The 19,943-nt window shown below is 41.0% G+C and overlaps 1 protein-coding gene across 4 annotated transcripts; it reads left to right on the top strand.

Annotated features, from left to right (window-relative positions):
• Positions 1-231: 231 nt before the first annotated feature.
• On the top strand, positions 232-19,869 carry LOC138620545 (immunoglobulin-like domain-containing receptor 2). 4 transcript variants are annotated; one of them, XM_069697836.1, is made up of 11 exons: positions 232-379; positions 2,936-3,346; positions 6,308-6,427; positions 10,560-10,616; positions 12,589-12,735; positions 12,860-13,027; positions 13,638-13,766; positions 14,078-14,405; positions 14,481-15,204; positions 16,029-16,061; positions 16,391-19,869. In XM_069697836.1, exons 1-10 carry the CDS (start codon positions 262-264, stop codon positions 16,059-16,061), a joined length of 2,235 nt encoding a protein of 744 aa, XP_069553937.1. In that variant the 5' UTR covers positions 232-261; the 3' UTR covers positions 16,391-19,869. The 4 variants fall into 4 exon arrangements, with proteins under 4 accessions (XP_069553937.1, XP_069553936.1, XP_069553938.1 ...); XM_069697835.1 differs by lacking the exon at positions 16,029-16,061; XM_069697837.1 differs by lacking the exons at positions 10,560-10,616; positions 16,029-16,061.
• Positions 19,870-19,943: the final 74 nt, after the last annotated feature.

Below are 19,943 nucleotides of genomic sequence, written 5' to 3'. Positions count from 1 at the left end.
TGCATGCTGCTCCAAATGCCACTCCTGTCCTTTTAAAAGTAGGATTATTCATGCGGGACTCATATTTTAACATTAACGTATGGGTACTTTAACTTACGTAGTGAATCGGAATACCTCTTTCACGACAAATTATTTTGAAAGCCATGGCCGGAAGATGGACGTTTTATTTTGACATGCTTGACGCTGGTCCGCCTGCTGAGGCGCCGCCGTCCCGTTATGAGCCAGTTAACTATCAGCTGCAGCCCGAAATATCGTCCAGGGATGAGACGGAAGAGAAAAGAAGACCACGTTCATCAGAAAACCTTCATTCAATTCACCTGCGGGACTTGGAAAATGCTTTTAACTCCGAAGCCGTGGATTTTCATCGTTTGCCTGGCAGGTAAGAGAAGATGAACGGAGGAGAAGGGGGGGAAACAAAACCTCAGTGGAAAGTGGAGTAACAGGTTGTTAAAGTTAGGTTAGTGTCGGTGTAACGGTACCGTCATGGCTGGTAGCGCTGCAGATAACCGAGATAACTTCACCGGTGTGTTAAAGACGGTTGGGGCGAATTAAACAGGTAGATTCAAACTTTTGCTTCTCAAATGCATTTTTTTTTTTTTTTTTTTTTAAGTGTAACCTGGTTTTAATAGTTCATGTGTCCGGTAAACTGGCTGTGCTGAAGTCGACTGTTACGCTGGATTTAGTCATGTGTGAAAAATCCGACCAGAAGCTTTGGGGGTTGTGGTGGATTAGGAGCTCTAACTTCAGACACATTTAACCAGGTCTCCGAGTGAAACGACGGCTCACCAACTCATTTACAAAGTAGACCACTAATACTTAAGCCTTTAGAAATGGGGGAGCTGTACACACGAGGACTACGATTCAACTTTTTCAAAGCTAAAAATTTGTTTTGTGATACTCCATATTAAAGTGAATTCAATGTACAAATCTATCATTTGAATATATAATCAAATATGCATGTCAATTTAGAAGTTAGGCTATGTATCAAAACATATGAAAACATATGATAAATAAATAGCCCACAGAGTTCAATTTATAGTGTAGTTTATAAATATATTGGAATTACTAAGGCAGCATGTGGGCTTGTTTATGCGAGTTTTATTATGGATGGCTTTATAGACTTTCATATTTTAATCAAACTAAAATGTTTACCTACAGTTTAGCACATAACGTGTTTTTCATTATGCAAAGCAACGATGGAAGTCTAAGGAGTCTAATATTCAGAGATTTTAATGTCTTCAAATAAAAGCAAAGACATTTTCATCGAGAGACCAAGATATGTTTTCTTCACTCACATCTCTCAAATACTTGCATCCAAAACCCCGACTATCCTCCCCCTCCTCCTCCTCGCGCTTTCATTTTCTCCTCTGGAGGTGACTTCCTCTGAAAACTAATAAATCCAGGATCGCCCCACACCCCGTGATCCCAGGAAGACCAACCGAGTGGCTTTTTTTTTTTGTTCCACTTCTTAGAAGTCAGAGTAATGTTCCCTCTGATGAATTTATGTTCAAACATTCAGTTTTAACAATCATGGATTTTGTGTTTAATGACAAATTATGTTGCTTTGTTTATGACAACGTAGGAGGTTTCCTCTAAGAGGGTTTTGCAAAAAAAAAAAAATTGGGGATTTACTCTGCCTGTTAGTTGTAAGGCTGCAGCTAATGTATATACGCCTATTTTTTTTATACAATATAATTGATAATAATTAAAATGTATTCATCAGTCTTTTAAAATGCGTGAAAAAATGAGGGGAAAAAAGCCCTGCAAAAATTCCCAGAGTCACAGTTGATACATTAAAATTGCTTGTTTTGTCTAATTAAAAGACCAAAACTTAAAAGTACCTAATTTACAAGAATTTAAAACCGAGAACGGCAATTTGAGATCTGACGAGTTCGAACAGTTAGGTTCACATTAAGAAAGAAAACAAGACTAATAGCGAGCCTGGTTTGGATTAAGTGCAGCTCCCACCTCACCCCGATCACTGGTCGAGTTCAGGCCCACCTCCTACAGCTTGCCTCGTCCTGACAAAGACACACAAACATTGCAGCAAATACAGTACAGATGTTTCTGGGTGTGTGTGTGTGTTTTTTTTTTCACATGGTCATCTCTCTGGAGTGCGTTGCTGTTGATCTGCCGAGCTCAAGCTCCCGGTCGCCATGTGACCCCGAGTCCCGCAGCTTCAGAAGCTCCAAAACAACGTCTGGTCAACTCGGCTCACAGTCGAGATTTTCTTGTTTGTCCAGACGAGTTGCACAATGATTCATTTCATTCCAGCTAAAAGGAAAAGTGTTCATCCTAAAAGCTGTATTCTCTCCTGGAAAAGGGGGTGATATGACTTGCTATCCTCTGATGTATTGAAGGGAGCATATAATTAGTTGGAAAACTTTAAACTGAGCAAATAGGATTAGGTGTCTGTAGATTACTCGACTCGGCATCTGAATCATTGTGTGGCTGTCTGCTGTAGTATTCCTTAAATCCCCTTTATTCCTGGGTATTACTGACACCTGGTTTGGCTGCCAGAGCTTTTCAAAGTCTGATACTGAACCCAAGTCTACAACTCTACCGGTTTACTGTGCACCCATAGATACCAATGGATAGACTCGTAGATACACCACATACCCAATGATGTAGAGACCCAGACGGCTGTCGCTGGATTGTTTTGAAGACAATTTAAAAACAAGAGGATTGTTGAGCTAATTATGGAGTTATGAGAATTTTCATCGAAGAATATAAGACAAACTCAGTTTCTTTGCATCTCACCTCGCTCTCTGCACCCCACTACATCTCCCCCACCTCTCACAGTTTGACCAAGTGTGGTCAGCGAGTTCAAATCACTGACCACACAATGAATGCAAGGATTATCCAGACGTCACTGTTATTTAACCTTTTCTTCTCTTCCGGTTTACTGATCGGTCTTCGCGGTCTCCTCCCGCAGGCGTCTTCCCCCCGTCTTGCTCAGGTGTTCAGGTGTTTGTGAGAGATGAGAAGAGGTACGCCGTGCTGTTCCAGTCCGTGGTTCTGCCGTGTCAGTACACCAGCGTGTCCACCCAGACCGCCGTGGTGCAGTGGGTCTACAAGTCGTACTGTCGTGACCGCACGCGGGATTCGTTCAGCTTCAGCGACAGCCTGAGCGGAGGCCTGGGAGGAGGCGGGCTGACGAGTGGAACTGGAGGAGTCGGCGGCGGCGGCGGCGGCAGCCGCGGCCGCGGCTACGAGACGGCAATGACGGCAAACTACCTGGACTGCTCTGACAACAGCCGAACCGTCCGAACTGTAGCCTCCATCTCCGGTTCCTCAATGACGCTGTCCGAGTACTACAAGAACAGAGACATCTCCATCATCAATAGTAAGACATCTGCAGCAACACATGCACCTCTGGTTCTGTTTTTTTCTGATGTCTATACTGAAAATGTGTCTTTTTCAAAGCTATGCAGCCAGGCCAACATATTTCTGTTATTTTATTGGCTGAACTTCAGCTCACAAGCTTTAGATGGGATTTCAGCTGTGCTGGAGAGTTACCGAAGCAAAACACTGCAGGCATGTGATGTCTGAAGCAGCCAGCCAGACACGATCAGTTTTTATTTTTAGCATTTCAGATTTCTTTCAGTGTTATCATGTTGTGGTGTACAGACGCAGGAATAAGACATGAAAAATAACAAAATACCATTAGCGCTGAGATTCAATATAATCATTGTTCATTGTACTAATTTATCTTATACCGAAGGAAACTCGGCAAAACTTATGATGGTGCCCTATACAGGACAGGTGTTTTTTGAACAGTAGGCCTGCAACTTTGCCAAATCATTACAATGTCATGTAGTTTTCTTTCTGGCTGTGCGCGCTCCCTAAAAGTGCATGCGATTCTCAACAGGCAGGCAAAACTCAGAATAATATCTGCACATCAGCTTTGGACAGCAGAAGGGAAACGCTCTTGTTCTTAGCTTCAATAGAACAGGTTCATAAATCTGACACTGAACATAATAATGATTAACTTCAGTCTCTTGCCATCTCATCAAAAACAACTCTTTAACATGTATTTCTCTGAGCACTGTCTTTTCGTCTCTCTTTTGTCATTTAGAAATGAGATTGCGCAGCAGCATGAATTGGGATTGTGATTTTAATATGATTAATTGTGCAGCTGAGCTATGAAACCAAGTGAGTCCAGTTTGCTTGCTGCAATGACAAAAAGCAGCTTCTCTGGCTCGTTCATAACATACCGATCTAAACTTATGTTCTCGTTTCATCTGTTGCCAAGACTGGCAGGTTTTGTGAAAGCCTTAAATCTGAACGTTGGCTGAGTCTTCCCGACTCTGGTTAAATATCCAAAGTAAAGTCAGTCAGATGTTGCGAGTAGCCAGTTACTAAAATCAAAGCTCTTATGCTTATTAATACATTAGTTTTACACAACGTTGCACCAGTGTGCCATGAAGCAGCCACATGAATGCATGCTTTTGCCATCTTACTGCCCACAGTTCTTGATTTCTTTACTGTAGCATCATCATTTTTTGAAGGACACCCTACTGTGCAGACGTGCATGTGTGACTGTGGTTGCATGTGCGCTTGTTGAATACAGAGCGGTAGTCTTGTTTGCTGGCCTCAGATTTATGGAGCTCTAACTCTGGCTGAAGAATTGAGCTTCTCTTCACCAGGCAGGACCCCGGACAAAAGACATGGTTTTCACGCTGTCCTCTCATTCATCCTGACCTTTCGCTCCTTCCCTCTGATGTACTTCAATGTCCTGCTTTTATTTTTCACCCTAGATCTCTCGACATCCCACCATCCAAACACGCATTTCTCTCTGTGTGAGCCTGTCTTTGAGTTTTTTTTTTTTTTTTTTTCCTTCTTCTGGTGTGTGTCTGTCCCAGTCCACCTCCTTCCCCGAAACAGGTCACTCGAGTGATGTTGTAAACGGACAAAAAAGTGAAAGCTTTTACTTTGTTGCCTTTGGAGACGCCCAGTCATCCATACCCATGTAATCCTGTTCAGGTTTAAAGGGAGGTTGGAGTCTGTCCCAGCATGCACTGGGCAAGGGGTCTTCTGTTAATCACATGTTTTAACACAGTCAGACCAACACGGGACACGCACAACTCAAAGGATACAGCCATGCACTATAAAGCTAACATCAATCAAAGTAAACCAACTGGAGATGTAGCTTTACAAGGTAGCCTTTAATGAAAAGATAAACAGAGTAAACATGTGTATGCTGAATAAGTGGAGGTGTCACTTTGTTGAAGGAGAAACTGGTCGCAGCCTATCTCTCCCCTCTTTCCTTGGCTAACAGGAAAAGGAAGTGAATTATACAGCCCATTTCCTGTCTGCTGTATTTATATTTCTGACCCCTTTTACAATGGAGCCAGCGGCCCAGTATTGTCTTGTGTGTTTCACTCTCGAGCCAAACTGAATTTGAATTGTTTTTACCGCTTTTTATTAACATGATATAGTGTTTTGTTGAAATGTCGCTACTTTAAGTTAAAAAAAAAATATGACAACTGACAAATCAAATGTAACTTTATGCTTTCATGAATGCTCTGTGAGGCCAATAGTATGTGGACACTATTTGCCCACATGTGTTTATGTCCGGAGCGCAGGTCTAGTTTTTGGAGTTTGGCATGGAACAAGTTGGCTAGTAGGATGAGTGTGTTGCTATCACTTCACTAGCAAATTAACTGCTCAAGTGACAAAGATTTCAAATCTCAGAAAACAACTCTGTAACACGAGTTCACATGAGGAATCTTTTTGTGAAAAGAAATCTTTTTTTTACCAATGCATTTCTCCTCAAGACCATCAGGGTGATTTGTTGAACAAACATAATGAAGAAGTTGGCGGCCCTACACAGGTCCCTAACCTAAACTCCATTCAACAACTTAGGGAGGAATGGGAATGCAGACTGTGAGCCAGGCCTCAGTGGCCAACTCGATAAGGGATGATATAGTGTTGAATCGATACAGACCCCTGCAGCCAGGATCTAAAATCTTGTGGAAAGTCTTCCCCAACAGCTGGTTAGTGCCTGTAGTCTGAGAACGTGAGGTCCACACACTACAATGTAATGACTGTAATGGGTGTAATACTTGGGTTGCCACATACTGTGTGTCAGAGGCTTTAAAATAGATAGAGTAAATACAAATTCTAAATTTATATGAAATAGTGTTTTGCGGTAATAATTTCAAAAATGCTCTATTTACATATTTTAGAAAATGCCTCTAATTGTAATTTGTGCATTTTTTTTGCTACTAGCCGCCAAGAACTGTGAAGGTTTAGAAGATCTAGTTTCTCATTTAAAATCTCTTTTTTTTTTTTCCTCATTCAGAGGCAGACCTGCGAATAGGAGAGGTCCAGTGGGGAGACAGTGGAGTATACATCTGCAAGGTGGTTATATCTGATGATCTGGAAGGACAGAATGAAGCCTCGGTGGAGTTGCTGGTCCTTGGTAAGCTGCCACTACTCTCCCAATGGGCCTATTTTAAAGGATTTTAGGTTTCCCATTCAGAAACTAACCCTGAGAGCTCAGTCACATTCACGCCCAGGTACCCTACTTCAATACTTTTTTGGCTCAGACCAAATTGCTTTGATACTTTATAGTAGAAACATACCTTTTCATTCGGAGCACAATTTTGATACAAGATACATCCACACTACATCCATTTTCATTTTCAAATGTGTAACTTTAGTTATGTTCATGCGAAAATTAAATCTCATTAGCCTCTGTGAGCCGATATAGCGTTTACCATACGTAGACTCCACGGCTTTGTTTGGACAGCCCAGCCACGTAGATTAAATCATTCCGTTTCAATTTAGGTAAATCTTAAACTATAACGCTTCATTTCACTCTTTCCAAACTCATTTTTGCTCTCATACCTGTCTGAGTTTTGTGTACTGCAGTATTGGGGAACTGGGCGGGCTTATCTGTGTACAGTCGGCTAGCTGGTGTCTACCATATGATGCATTCAGGGATCATTGATAAATTGTAACATTATGGATCATTGGTAAAGTGTAGTGTCTTCCAATAGCTTTTATTTGAGGTATTTGCATTATTGTAGCTACATAACAAAAAACCTCGATTACAATCTCTCTCTACACTGGATGAAAACTAAAGTTATTACAAAGATGTGTAATGTATTTTCTTTTTAATTTTTTTTATTGGATTTTATAAAAATGGTCATTGAAAGAAGTCAAATCTAAGTCAAGTTATCTATACCGGTACTGGTATCAAAACATTTTAATGATACTCAGCGCTACTCACTGAACTCCCTGTAAACGGCTCCTCTGTGTATTATTTACATCCCTTAAAGCTGAAACGAGTCATCAGTGTTGAACTGACCTCCACATTTTCTTGGTTTCTATGTGTTTTGAAGAATATTGGATGGGAACGCTCAATACCTTTTATAAACATCCTAAATCCCCCCCAGACACTTTTATATCTCTTGTCCTTTTTTTTTTTAGTACAGAGTGCAGGATTGAGGGCAATTCTAATCCTTTTATATGTAATTAATCATGGACACAAAAACACACATCATTTACTGTAAATTAAGTTTTCTACACACTACTGTTACATAGCCCAGCCTTTAAAATGGGCCTATTCATCGCCAGCAGCACAATAGAGGCTCATTAATGAGCTGATTTACAACAAGCAGTGGCAATCCTTGGAGAGACTTTCCTAATCTGTATCCATAGAGACGGCATTTACGCACACTGTCTATTAATATATACTGCAAGAATTTGAAAAGTTGTTTCTGCAGAATAATTATTGCTGTTTCAGTCTTTGACATTCACACTAATGTGCTACGTACACTTATTTGTGTGTGTTTGTCCCCCCACATGTAAATGTATCTGTAATGTGTTGTGGTACAGTGACAGTCTACTTGTCTGTCTTGAGTTATAACCGTTACCGCGGTAACGGCTAAGAGGCTGTGGGGCTCTTGGCGCCTTTAAAACACTCTGAGGCTGAACTTTTGTTTGGCTGGCACTCAGAAACTCGTGTTTGCACGAAAAGACACAAATACACACACAGGTACGGAGCAATCAGCTTTTACAGTGTGTAAATACTTCTAATGAAAGTTGGTTATGGCCTCCAGATGATAAGGACTTGTGTAATGCTACGGGAAAATGAAGATAACATAGTTATGCTGCACGAGTTGCCTTTTGCTGTATTTAACCTGACATGAGAGACTCCAAGTCCACCATGGTGCCAAAACGCCACATTTCCTGGTCTTGGTGTAGCTAATATAGCATGTGGGGCACTTGTTGTGTTTCCATAACAACAGTTGGGGCCACATCGAATGGTTCAGGGGATCTTTTGTCTTTTCAGCAAAGGGCTTCAGAGGAAAGGAGACAGGGAAGATATAATGATGTGGAGGAGGGACGACAGAGCACAGTGACACAATAGTTGGAGGGCGACGCCATGTGAGACACTCGACTGATGTGGACGTTTGAGAGCTCAGTGGCTGATAAAGAACAAAGACTCTGCAATCCTACAGTCTGCCTTTCAAGTTCCATTGTTGTTTTCATTGCTCACAAGATATTTGCTTGTGATGCAAAACATTGAAATATACATAAGGGAGGTAATTTGTCATGTGCAAAGTGTTCCTTATTATTTTTAGGATATTGCATTTTCATGCATGGTGTCAACTTTAATGACACAATAATTAGAGAACATTCCCTGAAGTCTATAGAAATCCAGTAGAATATTGATTTAATTGATTTTTAGATGAGTTTGATTTTGTTTGGTTTTGCCTGAATCACAAGTATGCATTTTTTTTTTTTTAATTTATAATAATTTTAGCTTTGAGGTTCCTTAGAGGCATTGATGTCTGAGGAAAAGCTCTGTAGCTCCCCATGAACCCTGACCTCACTGTAATTGTGGTGAAGCAGAGAGGGATTTTCCCCGAAATGTGTGTGTGTGTGTGTGTGTGTGTGTGTGTGTGTGTGTGTGTGTGTGTGTGTGTGTGTGTGTGTGTGTGTGTGTGTGTGTGTGTGTGTGTGTGTGTGTGTGTGTGTGTGTGTGTGTGTGTGTGTGTGTGTGTGTGTGTGTGTGTGTGTTTGAGCGTTTGAGCAAGCCCCTCTAAACTCCACTAGCATGTACCCATCTTTCCTGTATGATTCCTCTCTATAGGAGGAGTATACCGTTTGTCTTGGTGTACAAACGCCACCAGTCTGGATCCCCGTATAGGCTAAAACAAGCAAACCCAACATATATGAAAGTAAATCTGAGTGAATCACCAGCCTGCAGGCAAATTTGAGAGCCAGCAGAAATTCCATAAGTGAGCTGCCTTCAACTTCTCGAGCAGGAGAGAGACAAAAGACAAAGCCACGAATAAACACAAAAAAACCCCGAGGCTGTCTGTTCGTTGTAAATTTCAGCACATAGTTGTTTGAATACATGTGGTGCCTGAGCTGCTTCTCGATAAACTTAATAGGTTCCTTTCTGTTTTCAAATCCAGCAGAGAACATTGTTAGGCTTCCAGAAAGATGCTAAGTAAGGTATGTGCACTGTCAGCCAGAGACGGGTCCAGATACTCCGCCATGTGGCCTGTTTCTCCAGCCCTCCTTTTTCATGATCGGCACTCCTCTCCTCCGTTTCACAATAAAACACACCGCTAAGATTGAAACACCAGTATCTGTTCACATCACGCTCATCTTCTGGCTTTTTCACTCCTCACAGAGCTTCACAGGGACTTACGAACTCAAACACAACACAGTGATGCACATTTTTGACCAGCTTGTGACACTGCCCCTTATCTACACTATTTATTGTTCTTTCAGACATCTGCTGACCTCCGGAAAGCTGTAGAAAAAGAAACATTTTAAGAAACAGAAACGCGTAACACTTGAAAGACAAGTGGGGGCAAAACTTACATACGTTAATAGTTTTTAAGGGCTTTTGTTGTTTATGTGATGTTTCTCTTTCCCAATCAATCTAACCCTGCACCAAAATTATATGGTTTAAAATTATAAGACTAGTACCGCTTTAGTGGCAAGGCATATAAAATGTTTCTTATAGATTTATATCCAAATTAATATTGTGAAATTAAGCATTTAAAGTATTAACCATCAAAGCATAGTGTCTCCATTGCACCAATAAAACTGCTCTGTGTCCCCGGTATAATGTGCTAATAAAGTTTTAGGGGAATACTTTTTTTGACATGTTGAGGTTGCAGCGTGTTTGTCAGCTCAGGACCTGAAAAGTATTCTCATCTGTGATATTTGCAGCTCTGCATGTAACATTTCTCACAGCTCCTGTCCTTTTATCACATTATCTTTATGAGAATGATGTGTTCCAGTCTGTCTTTTTACCAGAGAGATAACCTTTTATAGCCTTTAATATCAGAAATCAGAGTTGCTCTGATATGGAGACTTCCTGGAACCAGGCCAGATGTCCTTTATGCATGCTTCTGTTGACCTGCCAACTCTCTCCGTTTATCTTTTTTCTCATTCTTTCTCTGTATTTTGCTGTTTTTGCCTCAAATCTCTCATAATGCATGCTGCAATAACTTTCTTTGAATCAATCATTCCAATTTATATCGACTCCATTCCCTCTCTTCTCCTGTACTGTCTTTTTCCAGGTTTCTCAGGTGTGCCTGAAGATCTCCTGCCAGACTTTGATTTGAAGATTATGCCAGGTAGGGGCATAATGTATTCACCTCCTCACCTGCTTTCTTCCATTCATACTAATCCTACCACTCATTGCTCAATCTACAACTGTGGGAACCATTTAGATGGTTGTGAAGGTATTCTCTGAGATGGGGTTTTGCACATCTCAGAAAATTTAGAGAAGTACTAAGCTATGACATGTGGCACATGAGACTTAAAAAAGAGGCAAACAAATTGATGACTTCTTACACCATGTTAAATGGTTCCTATACTAATGGCTGTGATACTGTGTAACCTCTTCTCCTCTCACATCAGTAATAACATAGTAGGTGTTTTAGCATCAGTAAGGAGGCTTTGACAGAGTTAAGTTCAGAGCTGTTTTTAACCCGGCTGACTGATCCCCACCCATCAAACAATGAGCTTGCTGATGCTCCCACTAAGATGAGCTGTGCTGGATAACAGCTATTATGGTCATTATAGTTCTTTATGGTTGTGGTCAACATGTCATTACGCATCGTTTGGACACTACCCAGTAAAAAGGTAGCAATCAAGAGGGAGGGAGCTTTTTTATGTCACGTCAAATTCCATTCATACATTTTTAATAATTATAATTAAAGAGTTATAAAGATTTGATAAATGAATATATGGATTGTGTGGAAGTTACTCCCAAAAATGCCTTGGTATGATTCACCAGGCCTGAAGGGTTACAGGCTTATCTGTGGTGTTCATGTTGCATTAGTAAGTGTTTTTATCCACGGTGCTCTGAAATGTCTGTCTGTGTTAGTAAAAATCCTGGTGTGTCTGTGCGTGTGTGTGTGTGTGCGTGTGTGTGTGTGTGTGTGTGTGTGTGTGTGTGTGTGTGTGTGTGTGTGTGTGTGTGTGTGTGTGTGTGTGTGTGTGTGTGTGTGTGTGTGTGTGTGTGTGTGTGTGTGTGTGTGTGTGTGTGTGTGTGTGTGTGTGTGTGTGTGTGTGTGTGTGTGGGGAGGATTCATGGTGTTTGTAAATGAGATTACTTTACAAGCTATTTCGTTGTCACAGCCAAGTCTCCAGTATCTTGCAGAGCAGTGTAAACTGTCCTTTTCCTTCCTGTAGCAAAATCAGGTTTCCTGCGTGTGTGTGTGTGTGTGTGTGTGTGTGTGTGTGTGTGTGTGTGTGTGTGTGTGTGTGTGTGTGTGTGTGTGTGTGTGTGTGTGTGTGTGTGTGTGTGTGTGTATTACAGATAGTGTTGTCCTTGGTTTTACATTGTTGAAGATTTCCTTATCTGCCCTTGCCTTCCTTTTCCTTTGCTTTGTTCCCATAGACAGATACATGTAGTTTTCTCTCATACTGACTGTATGCTTCACTTCAACACTGCAGTACTTCAGAAATATGTCAAATTATCTCATCTTTTGCTGTGATTCATACTCCGGTTAAAACATTTTCTGATTTGTTTCAGTGTGAGTAAAAAATAGTTCTTTAGAAAACGGTAAAATGTAACTTAAACTGTAGTTAAATCTTCTCTCTTTCTGATGTCCTGCAAAAAACAACTTGTATTTAGGAAGAAAATGTTCAAATGTGTCTTTAATTTGAATACAATGTTTAAATTCGTAGCTCCCATGTTAAATAGTGAAGCTCAAGTGATTATATAGAGGTTAGGAAAGGTGGTGAAATTCTTTTTTTTTTAATATAATTTTTTTTATACTAATTATACATTTGTATTGAATCTACATGTTTACAGGCCTTTTATGTCTAGATTGTAATGAAGGTACTTTCTATCAGTTAACTAACTGGGTGTTCTGGGTAATGTAGTCACCAGGTCTTGTAGAAGGCAGAAGAATGCATGGAATAAAACAGTGTTAATTTTTACTGTTATTTGAGTGCAATGATGAATAAGTGAAACCCTCTTAAAGCGAGCCTCCTCCGAAGCTCAGCACGACTACACCGTGATCAAATCCAAAATGTTCCCGAGTTAATATGTATTGCATATTTATATGCAGGATTTTGTGCTGTGTGTACTTGCAGAGTGGTTGTTTGTGGTGGCGGTGGCTCTCGGAAGTTTATTGTTCCTGCTGTTGGTTGGGGTTTGTTGGTGTCAGTGTTGTCCTCACTCCTGCTGCTGCTATGTCAGCTGCTGGTGCTGCCCTGACACATGCTGCTGCCCCCGACACTGTGAGTAGAAACGCACTCGGAGCTGCCGAGTTCATGCTCAGAATACAGACACTGTTTGAAAGATGGGATTTTTCTGCAAAGTCTTCATGAGATTTTTTTTTTTTTTTTTTTTTTTTTTTTTTAGTGTATGAAGCAGGTAAGGGTATAAAGACGGGCACCTCTACCCCTCAGTCACCTGCCTACCCTCCATACTTTGTCTCTGGGGTCCCGACCATGGTCCCCATTGCTCCCCCCTCCCTGGTGGACAAGATGTCTTCAATCCCCCCCTCAGATGGCAGCCTACTCACAGCAGGTGAGGTCTCACTTTTTTATGAGGAGTTGTGTTTGTGCTTTTATAATTACCTAAAGATTACATTAGTTTGTTTTTTTTGTTTGTTTTTTGAAAGATTTTATCCCTTCAACATAAAAGTGTATTCTGAGGTTGAATAAAGACTCTCTAGGTTTGGAATAATCTCAAACGTAAACTTGATTTGAAAATGCTGTGTTTCCATCAGCATTCAAGTGTTGTATTCAAGGAACGATATCATCTCTTTCAGTTCCTTTTATTTCACTATTTGCAAACATTGTAAATTGTTGCTTGTTTATTTATTTATTTTTTTAATAAGAGTGTCAACCATCTTATTCCATCAAAAACAATTTAGGACAAAAAAAAGTAAAAGAATATAAGGGGCCAGAATGTGTGGTTTAAGAATGATTGTCATTAATGATTATTACTGTTAAATAGAAAACGTGCAAAAACAGCAGTAAGGTCATTAAATGAACACACACACACACACACACACACACACACACACACACACACACACACACACACACACACACACACACACACACACACACACACACACACACACACACACACACACGTTCTCCATGCTAATGGGTCAGGTGTGTATCTCCAGTGCCGATGTGTGCTGTAGGGGTTCCCTACCGCGTGCCTTCCCCTCAGGATCAGGATTCTCTCAGGGTGCTACAGTATGTAGAGAAACAACTGGCTCACTTCAACCCTGCCAGGTCCATCAGCCACCAGTGTAAGCGTCACAAACCCACTCTGTGGCCTCACTACCAAAGCATGCTGATTCTATTTATAGAGTTGATGGTGTCTTTTGGACTTTTTATTCTCTTGAGCTTGTCTCGGCATGCCTCTCTCTGCACTCAAGCTTTCTGCCCTCTGAATTTTCCTGTAGTTCAGATATGACATAGTTGCTGGTACCCATTCCTACTGACCTGACAGAATACGTTTTAACAAATCTCACTCCAATACTTTGTTTAATTAATTTTCTGTTCAATTGATTATGTTTGTCGGCAACATTCCTTGACAAGTTCTTTTGGGCCCACCCAGCCTGTAGCCTGTCTGAGCTGAGCTCCCTCCACGAGGGAGAAACCGGCTTCCGCCAAACCTTTCGAAACGTCCAGAAGAAAGCTCTCCCGGCCATCCCTGATCAAGACACTCAGCCTGAGCCACAGCGCTACCGTGACAACCGCAGCCCAGAGCCGCAGCGCTACCGTGATAATCCACAATCACCCCATCGATATCGCGACGAGCACTGCCAGGACGAGCCTCCTCCTCCACGACGATACAGCGACGACCCTCCACCCTCCTCTCAGTCACGTAGGCACGGACGGAATCAACGGCAAGAGAACCACAGCGAAGAAGAAAACCACAACAGGTACAGAGATTTCCGAATGTGCGAACAGATTCCACGTACACACGTACCCACCTGCACTTGTGTTGTGTTTTGCAGGTGGAACCCTCGTTCTGAACATCTGCAGAGAAAGACGTACCGTACCGCAGGACGAACCGGCTCACTGGACGAGCTGGAGGAGTTTGCTGCTTCTTACAAGCAGAGAGGCGATAGAGGTGCAGAGAATAGAGAGGAAGAACGGGGAGACTATGAGATGGAGCTGCAGGAGTACAGTCGGTATCCCTCTTACCGCGATTGTCCACCTCAGCATTATCACGGTGATGAAAATGAGCTCGGTGACAACAGCGACCACGAAGACCACCGCAGACGGAACAGGAAAAACGGAAGTAACATAAGTCCACTTTCTTCACCCACAAGGAGGAGGGACACTCGGGACAGGGAGCGCTCTGCCCCGCCTCCTCCATCAGTAAGCCCACCGTCAACTTCTTCGCAAGAAAAGGACTATGACGCCACGTTTTTGAACAGCCTGCTGGAGCGTAAGGCTAAGTTACGAGGACTTGGCCAAGGGAGGAGTGGGGCCCGGGGTGAGGAAGATTCAGACCCACCCTCAAAGGCCAGCTCAAAGAAGAGCAGCGGGGAATCTAGTCGGCACTGCAGCCATTCGCCTAGCAACAGGCCTGAGGTAGAGTCGCTACTTCCTTACTCCGAGTCAGAGCGAAACAGAACTGACCGACCGTCTCCACGGCCGCTCCCAGCAAACATTCGCTCCTCTCAACCACCTGCCCATTCCAGAGAGGAACCCCGAGACAAGTCCCGGAAAATGGTGAGTACCACTGAAGCCCGTGAATTATTGACAGGATTGTGTGCTGGTTATGCTAATTTGCAGATCAACAGCTGTAAGTAGAGCTTATTCAGCACAAGTTCAAGTTATTTAAACAATTTTTTGCTGTGTAAATAATGAGAATGTCTGTCAGGAAGTTGTTAACATTAGGCTAACTACAAAGTGATAAAACACTCCATGCTGAATTTTGAAAATGAGTCGACCGGGGTGTTTCCACTGAAGGAACTTGCCCAGGGTCCCACAAACCTTTTGAGGAACTCATAAGCTAAACCTGCGTTGACTAAGTTTAGATCCTATGGCAAAAGATCCTGGTGTCACGGGTCGTCAAAAACAGCAGGTGCTTTAGTAGGGGTACTGCTTCATTCAAAAAACAAGGAAGTAATTGTGGTGTCACATTTTACATCAAATGTCATGTTGTTGGCTTCCAGAAACAGCAACTGAGCCAAGTGATGACAAGTGAGAGAGGAAAATACTTTTTGAGAAAGTGAATGAATGAGTTCCTAAATTTGGTTCATCTGATTCCAAATTGTCAAAAAGAAATATATACAGGACGTTTAATTAGCTTTATTCCATTGCAATATTAAATCAGTGTTATCAGTCTCTGAACATCTTGGCATGGATGGAGCTCGATGGATTACAGAGAATTTTTTTTAAATTTTTATTTCACACCGGTTGTTACTAAAACTAGACAATGTCAAACTCATTCAAATGTAATCTTCCCCACTCGGGCTCCCGGTGGGGAAGATTTAAAAAAAAAAAGGTTTTCCGTAGGCCTACAGTAAGTGTTGTTGTTGTACCTTTGACAGGTCAGGTTCAGAAGCTACCAGAATGAAAACTAGGTAGAATACTCTGTTCTGTATCCAACTACTCTATAACAAGCATAACTGGTTGTCTCCTCACTGACAAACCTGGGTCAAAATGGTATTCAACATCAAAGACTTCCTGTAATCAATGAGAATCATCTTTCTGCCTCGAGGAGGGTCTTAAAATAAATCTTCAAAACATTAGAAAAAAAAGTTGAAAAGCAGTTTGTCCCAGGTTCTACTTCACCATAATAACCCCGTTTGGCTAACGTCCCGTGTCTCACTCTGCACTAGATATGCTTTAATACTTCTGTATACGCTCTGTCGTTGCTGTGACCACTTACACTTTTTTTTATCCTCACCAGGGCACCCTCCTCAGTCGAGATTCCCTCATCGTCTGATTGACTTAAAGCCACAGAGCCTAAAAGCTTGAAGCAGGCAAGAGCGTGCAGCCCTGATACTCGACGGGAACTGCATGTCACCCGATGGAAGATAATGGAAGTGACTTAAAATATGCAAAGGACAGCTGACTGTGAGAAACAGAAGGAGAGATGAGTAAGTACAGATGAGAGAAGAAGAGGACAACAGATGCACTTTTCCCATCATGGGGCTTTCTGCCCCATCAGTTGGTGACTTCATCACTCCGTGACGTCACCGACTGATGAAGTCACCGACTGATGAAGTCACCGACTGCACCATGTATATCTCAGCTGGTCTAACACTGAACTAATGTGAGCAGGCTGCATGACCTGGACTGTCCCTTCCAGCAGGACACTGTTAGTCTCCCCCTTGTCCCTTTTAGAAAAGGCTCTGCAGCAGAGAGCCTCGCTTCACGCCTCGAGCACAATGAGTGCATTCACTTCCATTTGATGAGATATGTGTATTAAAAAAGCACCGTTGTAGAGCAGACAGTATATGACAACACCATTATTGTAAAGGACGCACTGCAGCTACAGTTGAATAACAATACACACACTGTCATTCAGTAACATATTCAGGGACTAAAGCAACCGAGTCTGATGAATTTTGTAATGAACTTTAATAACATCGAAAGCTGGAAGTAGTTACCAACATTACTAAATTTGTTTATTGATTTATCAATATGGAACGGTGCACATTAATCAACACTTACTTCAAACACGTCAATGTAAATGTGCCAGAGTTAGCTCGACAGTTAATTTGCTAACTGTAGTCTGAAGACAACTAAAATTAACAAATGAGGAAGAGCATCTTCTACGTGATAAAGTTACAATGAAAATGAAAGAAACAGGAAATTGGAGAAAATGTGACAGCTGTCCAAGGAATCTTAAACAATACAAGTTTATCTGTAGTGGATCTAATGTGAAAGGTGTTGCTCATAGTAACAAATTATCAAGCTCTGCCGTTCCCCTCAGCTCTATGGAGCGTTTTAGAGTCTTTCAGCTCGTCTTTTTGTTTTTGGTTCAGTTTCACAACTCTGAACAGAAAAAAAAAAAAGATCCGGTTAACTCGCTACCTGCCCGGCATCAAAGAGCAGAGATAAACAAGGTGAAGACTACCTTGTGAACATAGTGGAGCAGCTAAAGAGCCAGTTGGTGGAGACCAAAATGAAGCTAAAAAAAAATATGAGAATGTTAGATTTTAATTAATCACAAATACACAACTCCAAATGAATAATATTGTTTCTCTGCAGTTGCTGGATGTGTAAAAAGGCACGAGTTTGCTCAAATGTTTACCATGACATCTTTAAAAGGTGATAAAATGCTAGTGTGTTTACAGTTTCTTTAAATGTTGCCAAAAAAAAAAAAAAAAAACGATGTTGTTGAGTGTCATACTTGCAAGTGATGTGGGTATTATACATTTCCAATGCCATGTAGCAGCATTTAAAAGCTAGAAAAGAAATCTGGCAATTGATGTAATTAGAATTGTAATTATTCTAAACACTTTGTTCCCAGACTGCAGGAGTGCTTGTCTGAATTAGAAAATGTGATATGTCAGTGGAAGTGATTTTCAAAATCCTGCCTAACACTGACAGCTGCATCATAAAGACCTACACTAATGAAGGTATGGATCAACTCAAACCTGTATTTGCTGGGGCATTTGTAGCAGTGATTTATTTACTTCTAAGTTAAAGCTCTTATTCCTGAAGCAGTAACATTATTTAGTCTCCACCTTGGATTTCAGTGGAGCTTATTCTCTATTAAAACGTGTTCAAGTTTGCACAAAATAACCGTGGGACTAAAACCTGATGAGATTTTGTGTTTCCTGAAAAACATTTAAAAGGTGTTGAACTGCCACTCGCCTTTTAAAAGATTTTTGTATTACAGTATGAAGACATTTTTAAAGGTGAACTCTAACTATTTGTGTGTGGTATGATTTGATTGTAGTTTGTAAATGATTATATTTGCCCAAGAACTCCAGTGTGATTGTGTACATACGACGTTTTTGATACGATCACCGTTATTCAGCCTTTGCTTATCATTGCTGCTGCTGAGTCAACAGCTAAACCAACAACGTGTGTTATCAACAGCCTCACAAACATAAACACACACGAGCCTGCTGCTTTTTGGATCAGTCATGTTACTTATTTGTTTTAACAGTGCAGTATTTAATTGCTTCTGCCTCCATGTTGGATTGGCTCATTTCAAGATAAGTGTTATAATTTCAGTGTTTGGTTTTCTTCCATTGTGTTTTCTACTGTTTGGTATTTACAACAACTGTGTGTGTGTGTGTGTGTGTGTGTGTGTGTGTGTGTGAGCGCGAGAGAAAGCAATGACTCTTTACTTTTCTGTAAAGGAGACAATGTGTAATGGAGTATGACTCATGTCTTTGTTCATTGTTGGAATCACAGACTGCCTGTTTGACTACACAGCTGTGTTCAAACTCGCATATTAGTTCTGCCAGCTCAACCACAGATATCTGCCCTGTTTGTCAGACACATGAAGAATGTCTTACAACACTTGCATCCAGTATGTTTCTTAAGGATGTAGGTTGGCAAACATAACGCAAACATTCAGATCGATGGTGTCCGTTTTCACATCTTTTCAACAAATAAACTCGGCAGGAATAAGAAAACCAGGTTTTATCGGAGGCTTTTCTGCTCAGGATGTTCAGATGACCCGACGTGTTTCTATTTCATGCTACTTAATAATTCTGCTTCAACAAATTTCAGCGGGATATATCGACCCTACTGCATTTATTTGACATTTCTAGTTTCTACTTTGCAGATGATGAATTTACCTTCAAGACATAAAATTATTTCAAAGTATGGTCCATTTTTTATAAATTCACATACTCAGAAACATGTAATACAGTTCAAATTAGCTCCCTAACAGTTTAATATACTGCGTACACAATATCCACAAATAATAGTTATCCAGTAGCATTATTTTTATATCACAGCAATCATTTTTCTGCATAAGAAACACTTTTAAGTAGTTCTTACTGGTCGATACTTTCACTTGAGAAAGATCTTGAATTAAGGACTTTTACTTTGTTATTGCTACCTTCACCTAAATTAAATAATATTGAGTAATTGAAATAAATTGAATAATTCTTTCACCACTACAGGGGAAATTTAATAAATAAACAATGCAAAGGGAATTCTTTTTACAGCATTCCCACATGAGCGCTCACTGTTTTATGCCTTGTTTTATGAACGCATACGCTGCATGTTTGTGATGGGAGGGATCAGTTAAGACGATGACCACTCACAGCTGAGAATATGTCAGGAATGTTGTTGAGCAACTCGCATCTTTACAGAAGCATCAGCAGGGGACTATGACATGTACTTTTCTTTCCATTTTTGGTTTAAATATGACATGTATGACTTACACAGTGGCTGTAAATAAATAGTGTAATTTCATATAGTTTTTGACATCTGACTATGACATCTACATACACTATAGTGTACAAGGTCTGTACGTTTGTTCTTCATGT

This window comes from Brachyistius frenatus, unplaced genomic scaffold (genome assembly GCF_029030835.1).
Source record: "Brachyistius frenatus isolate BFR_SWC_R1_liver_20210118 unplaced genomic scaffold, ASM2903083v1 Contig_24, whole genome shotgun sequence".
In the NCBI taxonomy this organism is placed as follows: Eukaryota; Metazoa; Chordata; class Actinopteri; family Embiotocidae; genus Brachyistius; species Brachyistius frenatus.
Note: the sequence above shows the minus strand (reverse complement) of the source record. Positions and strands in the feature narration are given on the sequence as shown.

Bases quoted from the DNA above. Each gene is read 5' to 3' on its own strand.
- LOC138620545 (XM_069697834.1), top strand. From the start codon at position 262: ATGAGACGGAAGAGAAAAGAAGACCACGTTCATCAGAAAACCTTCATT. The intron at 380-2,935 runs GTAAGAGAAGAT...CTCCTCCCGCAG, and splicing joins TTTCATCGTTTGCCTGGCAG to GCGTCTTCCCCCCGTCTTGC. The intron at 12,736-12,859 runs GTGAGTAGAAAC...TTTTTTTTTTAG, and splicing joins ATGCTGCTGCCCCCGACACT to TGTATGAAGCAGGTAAGGGT.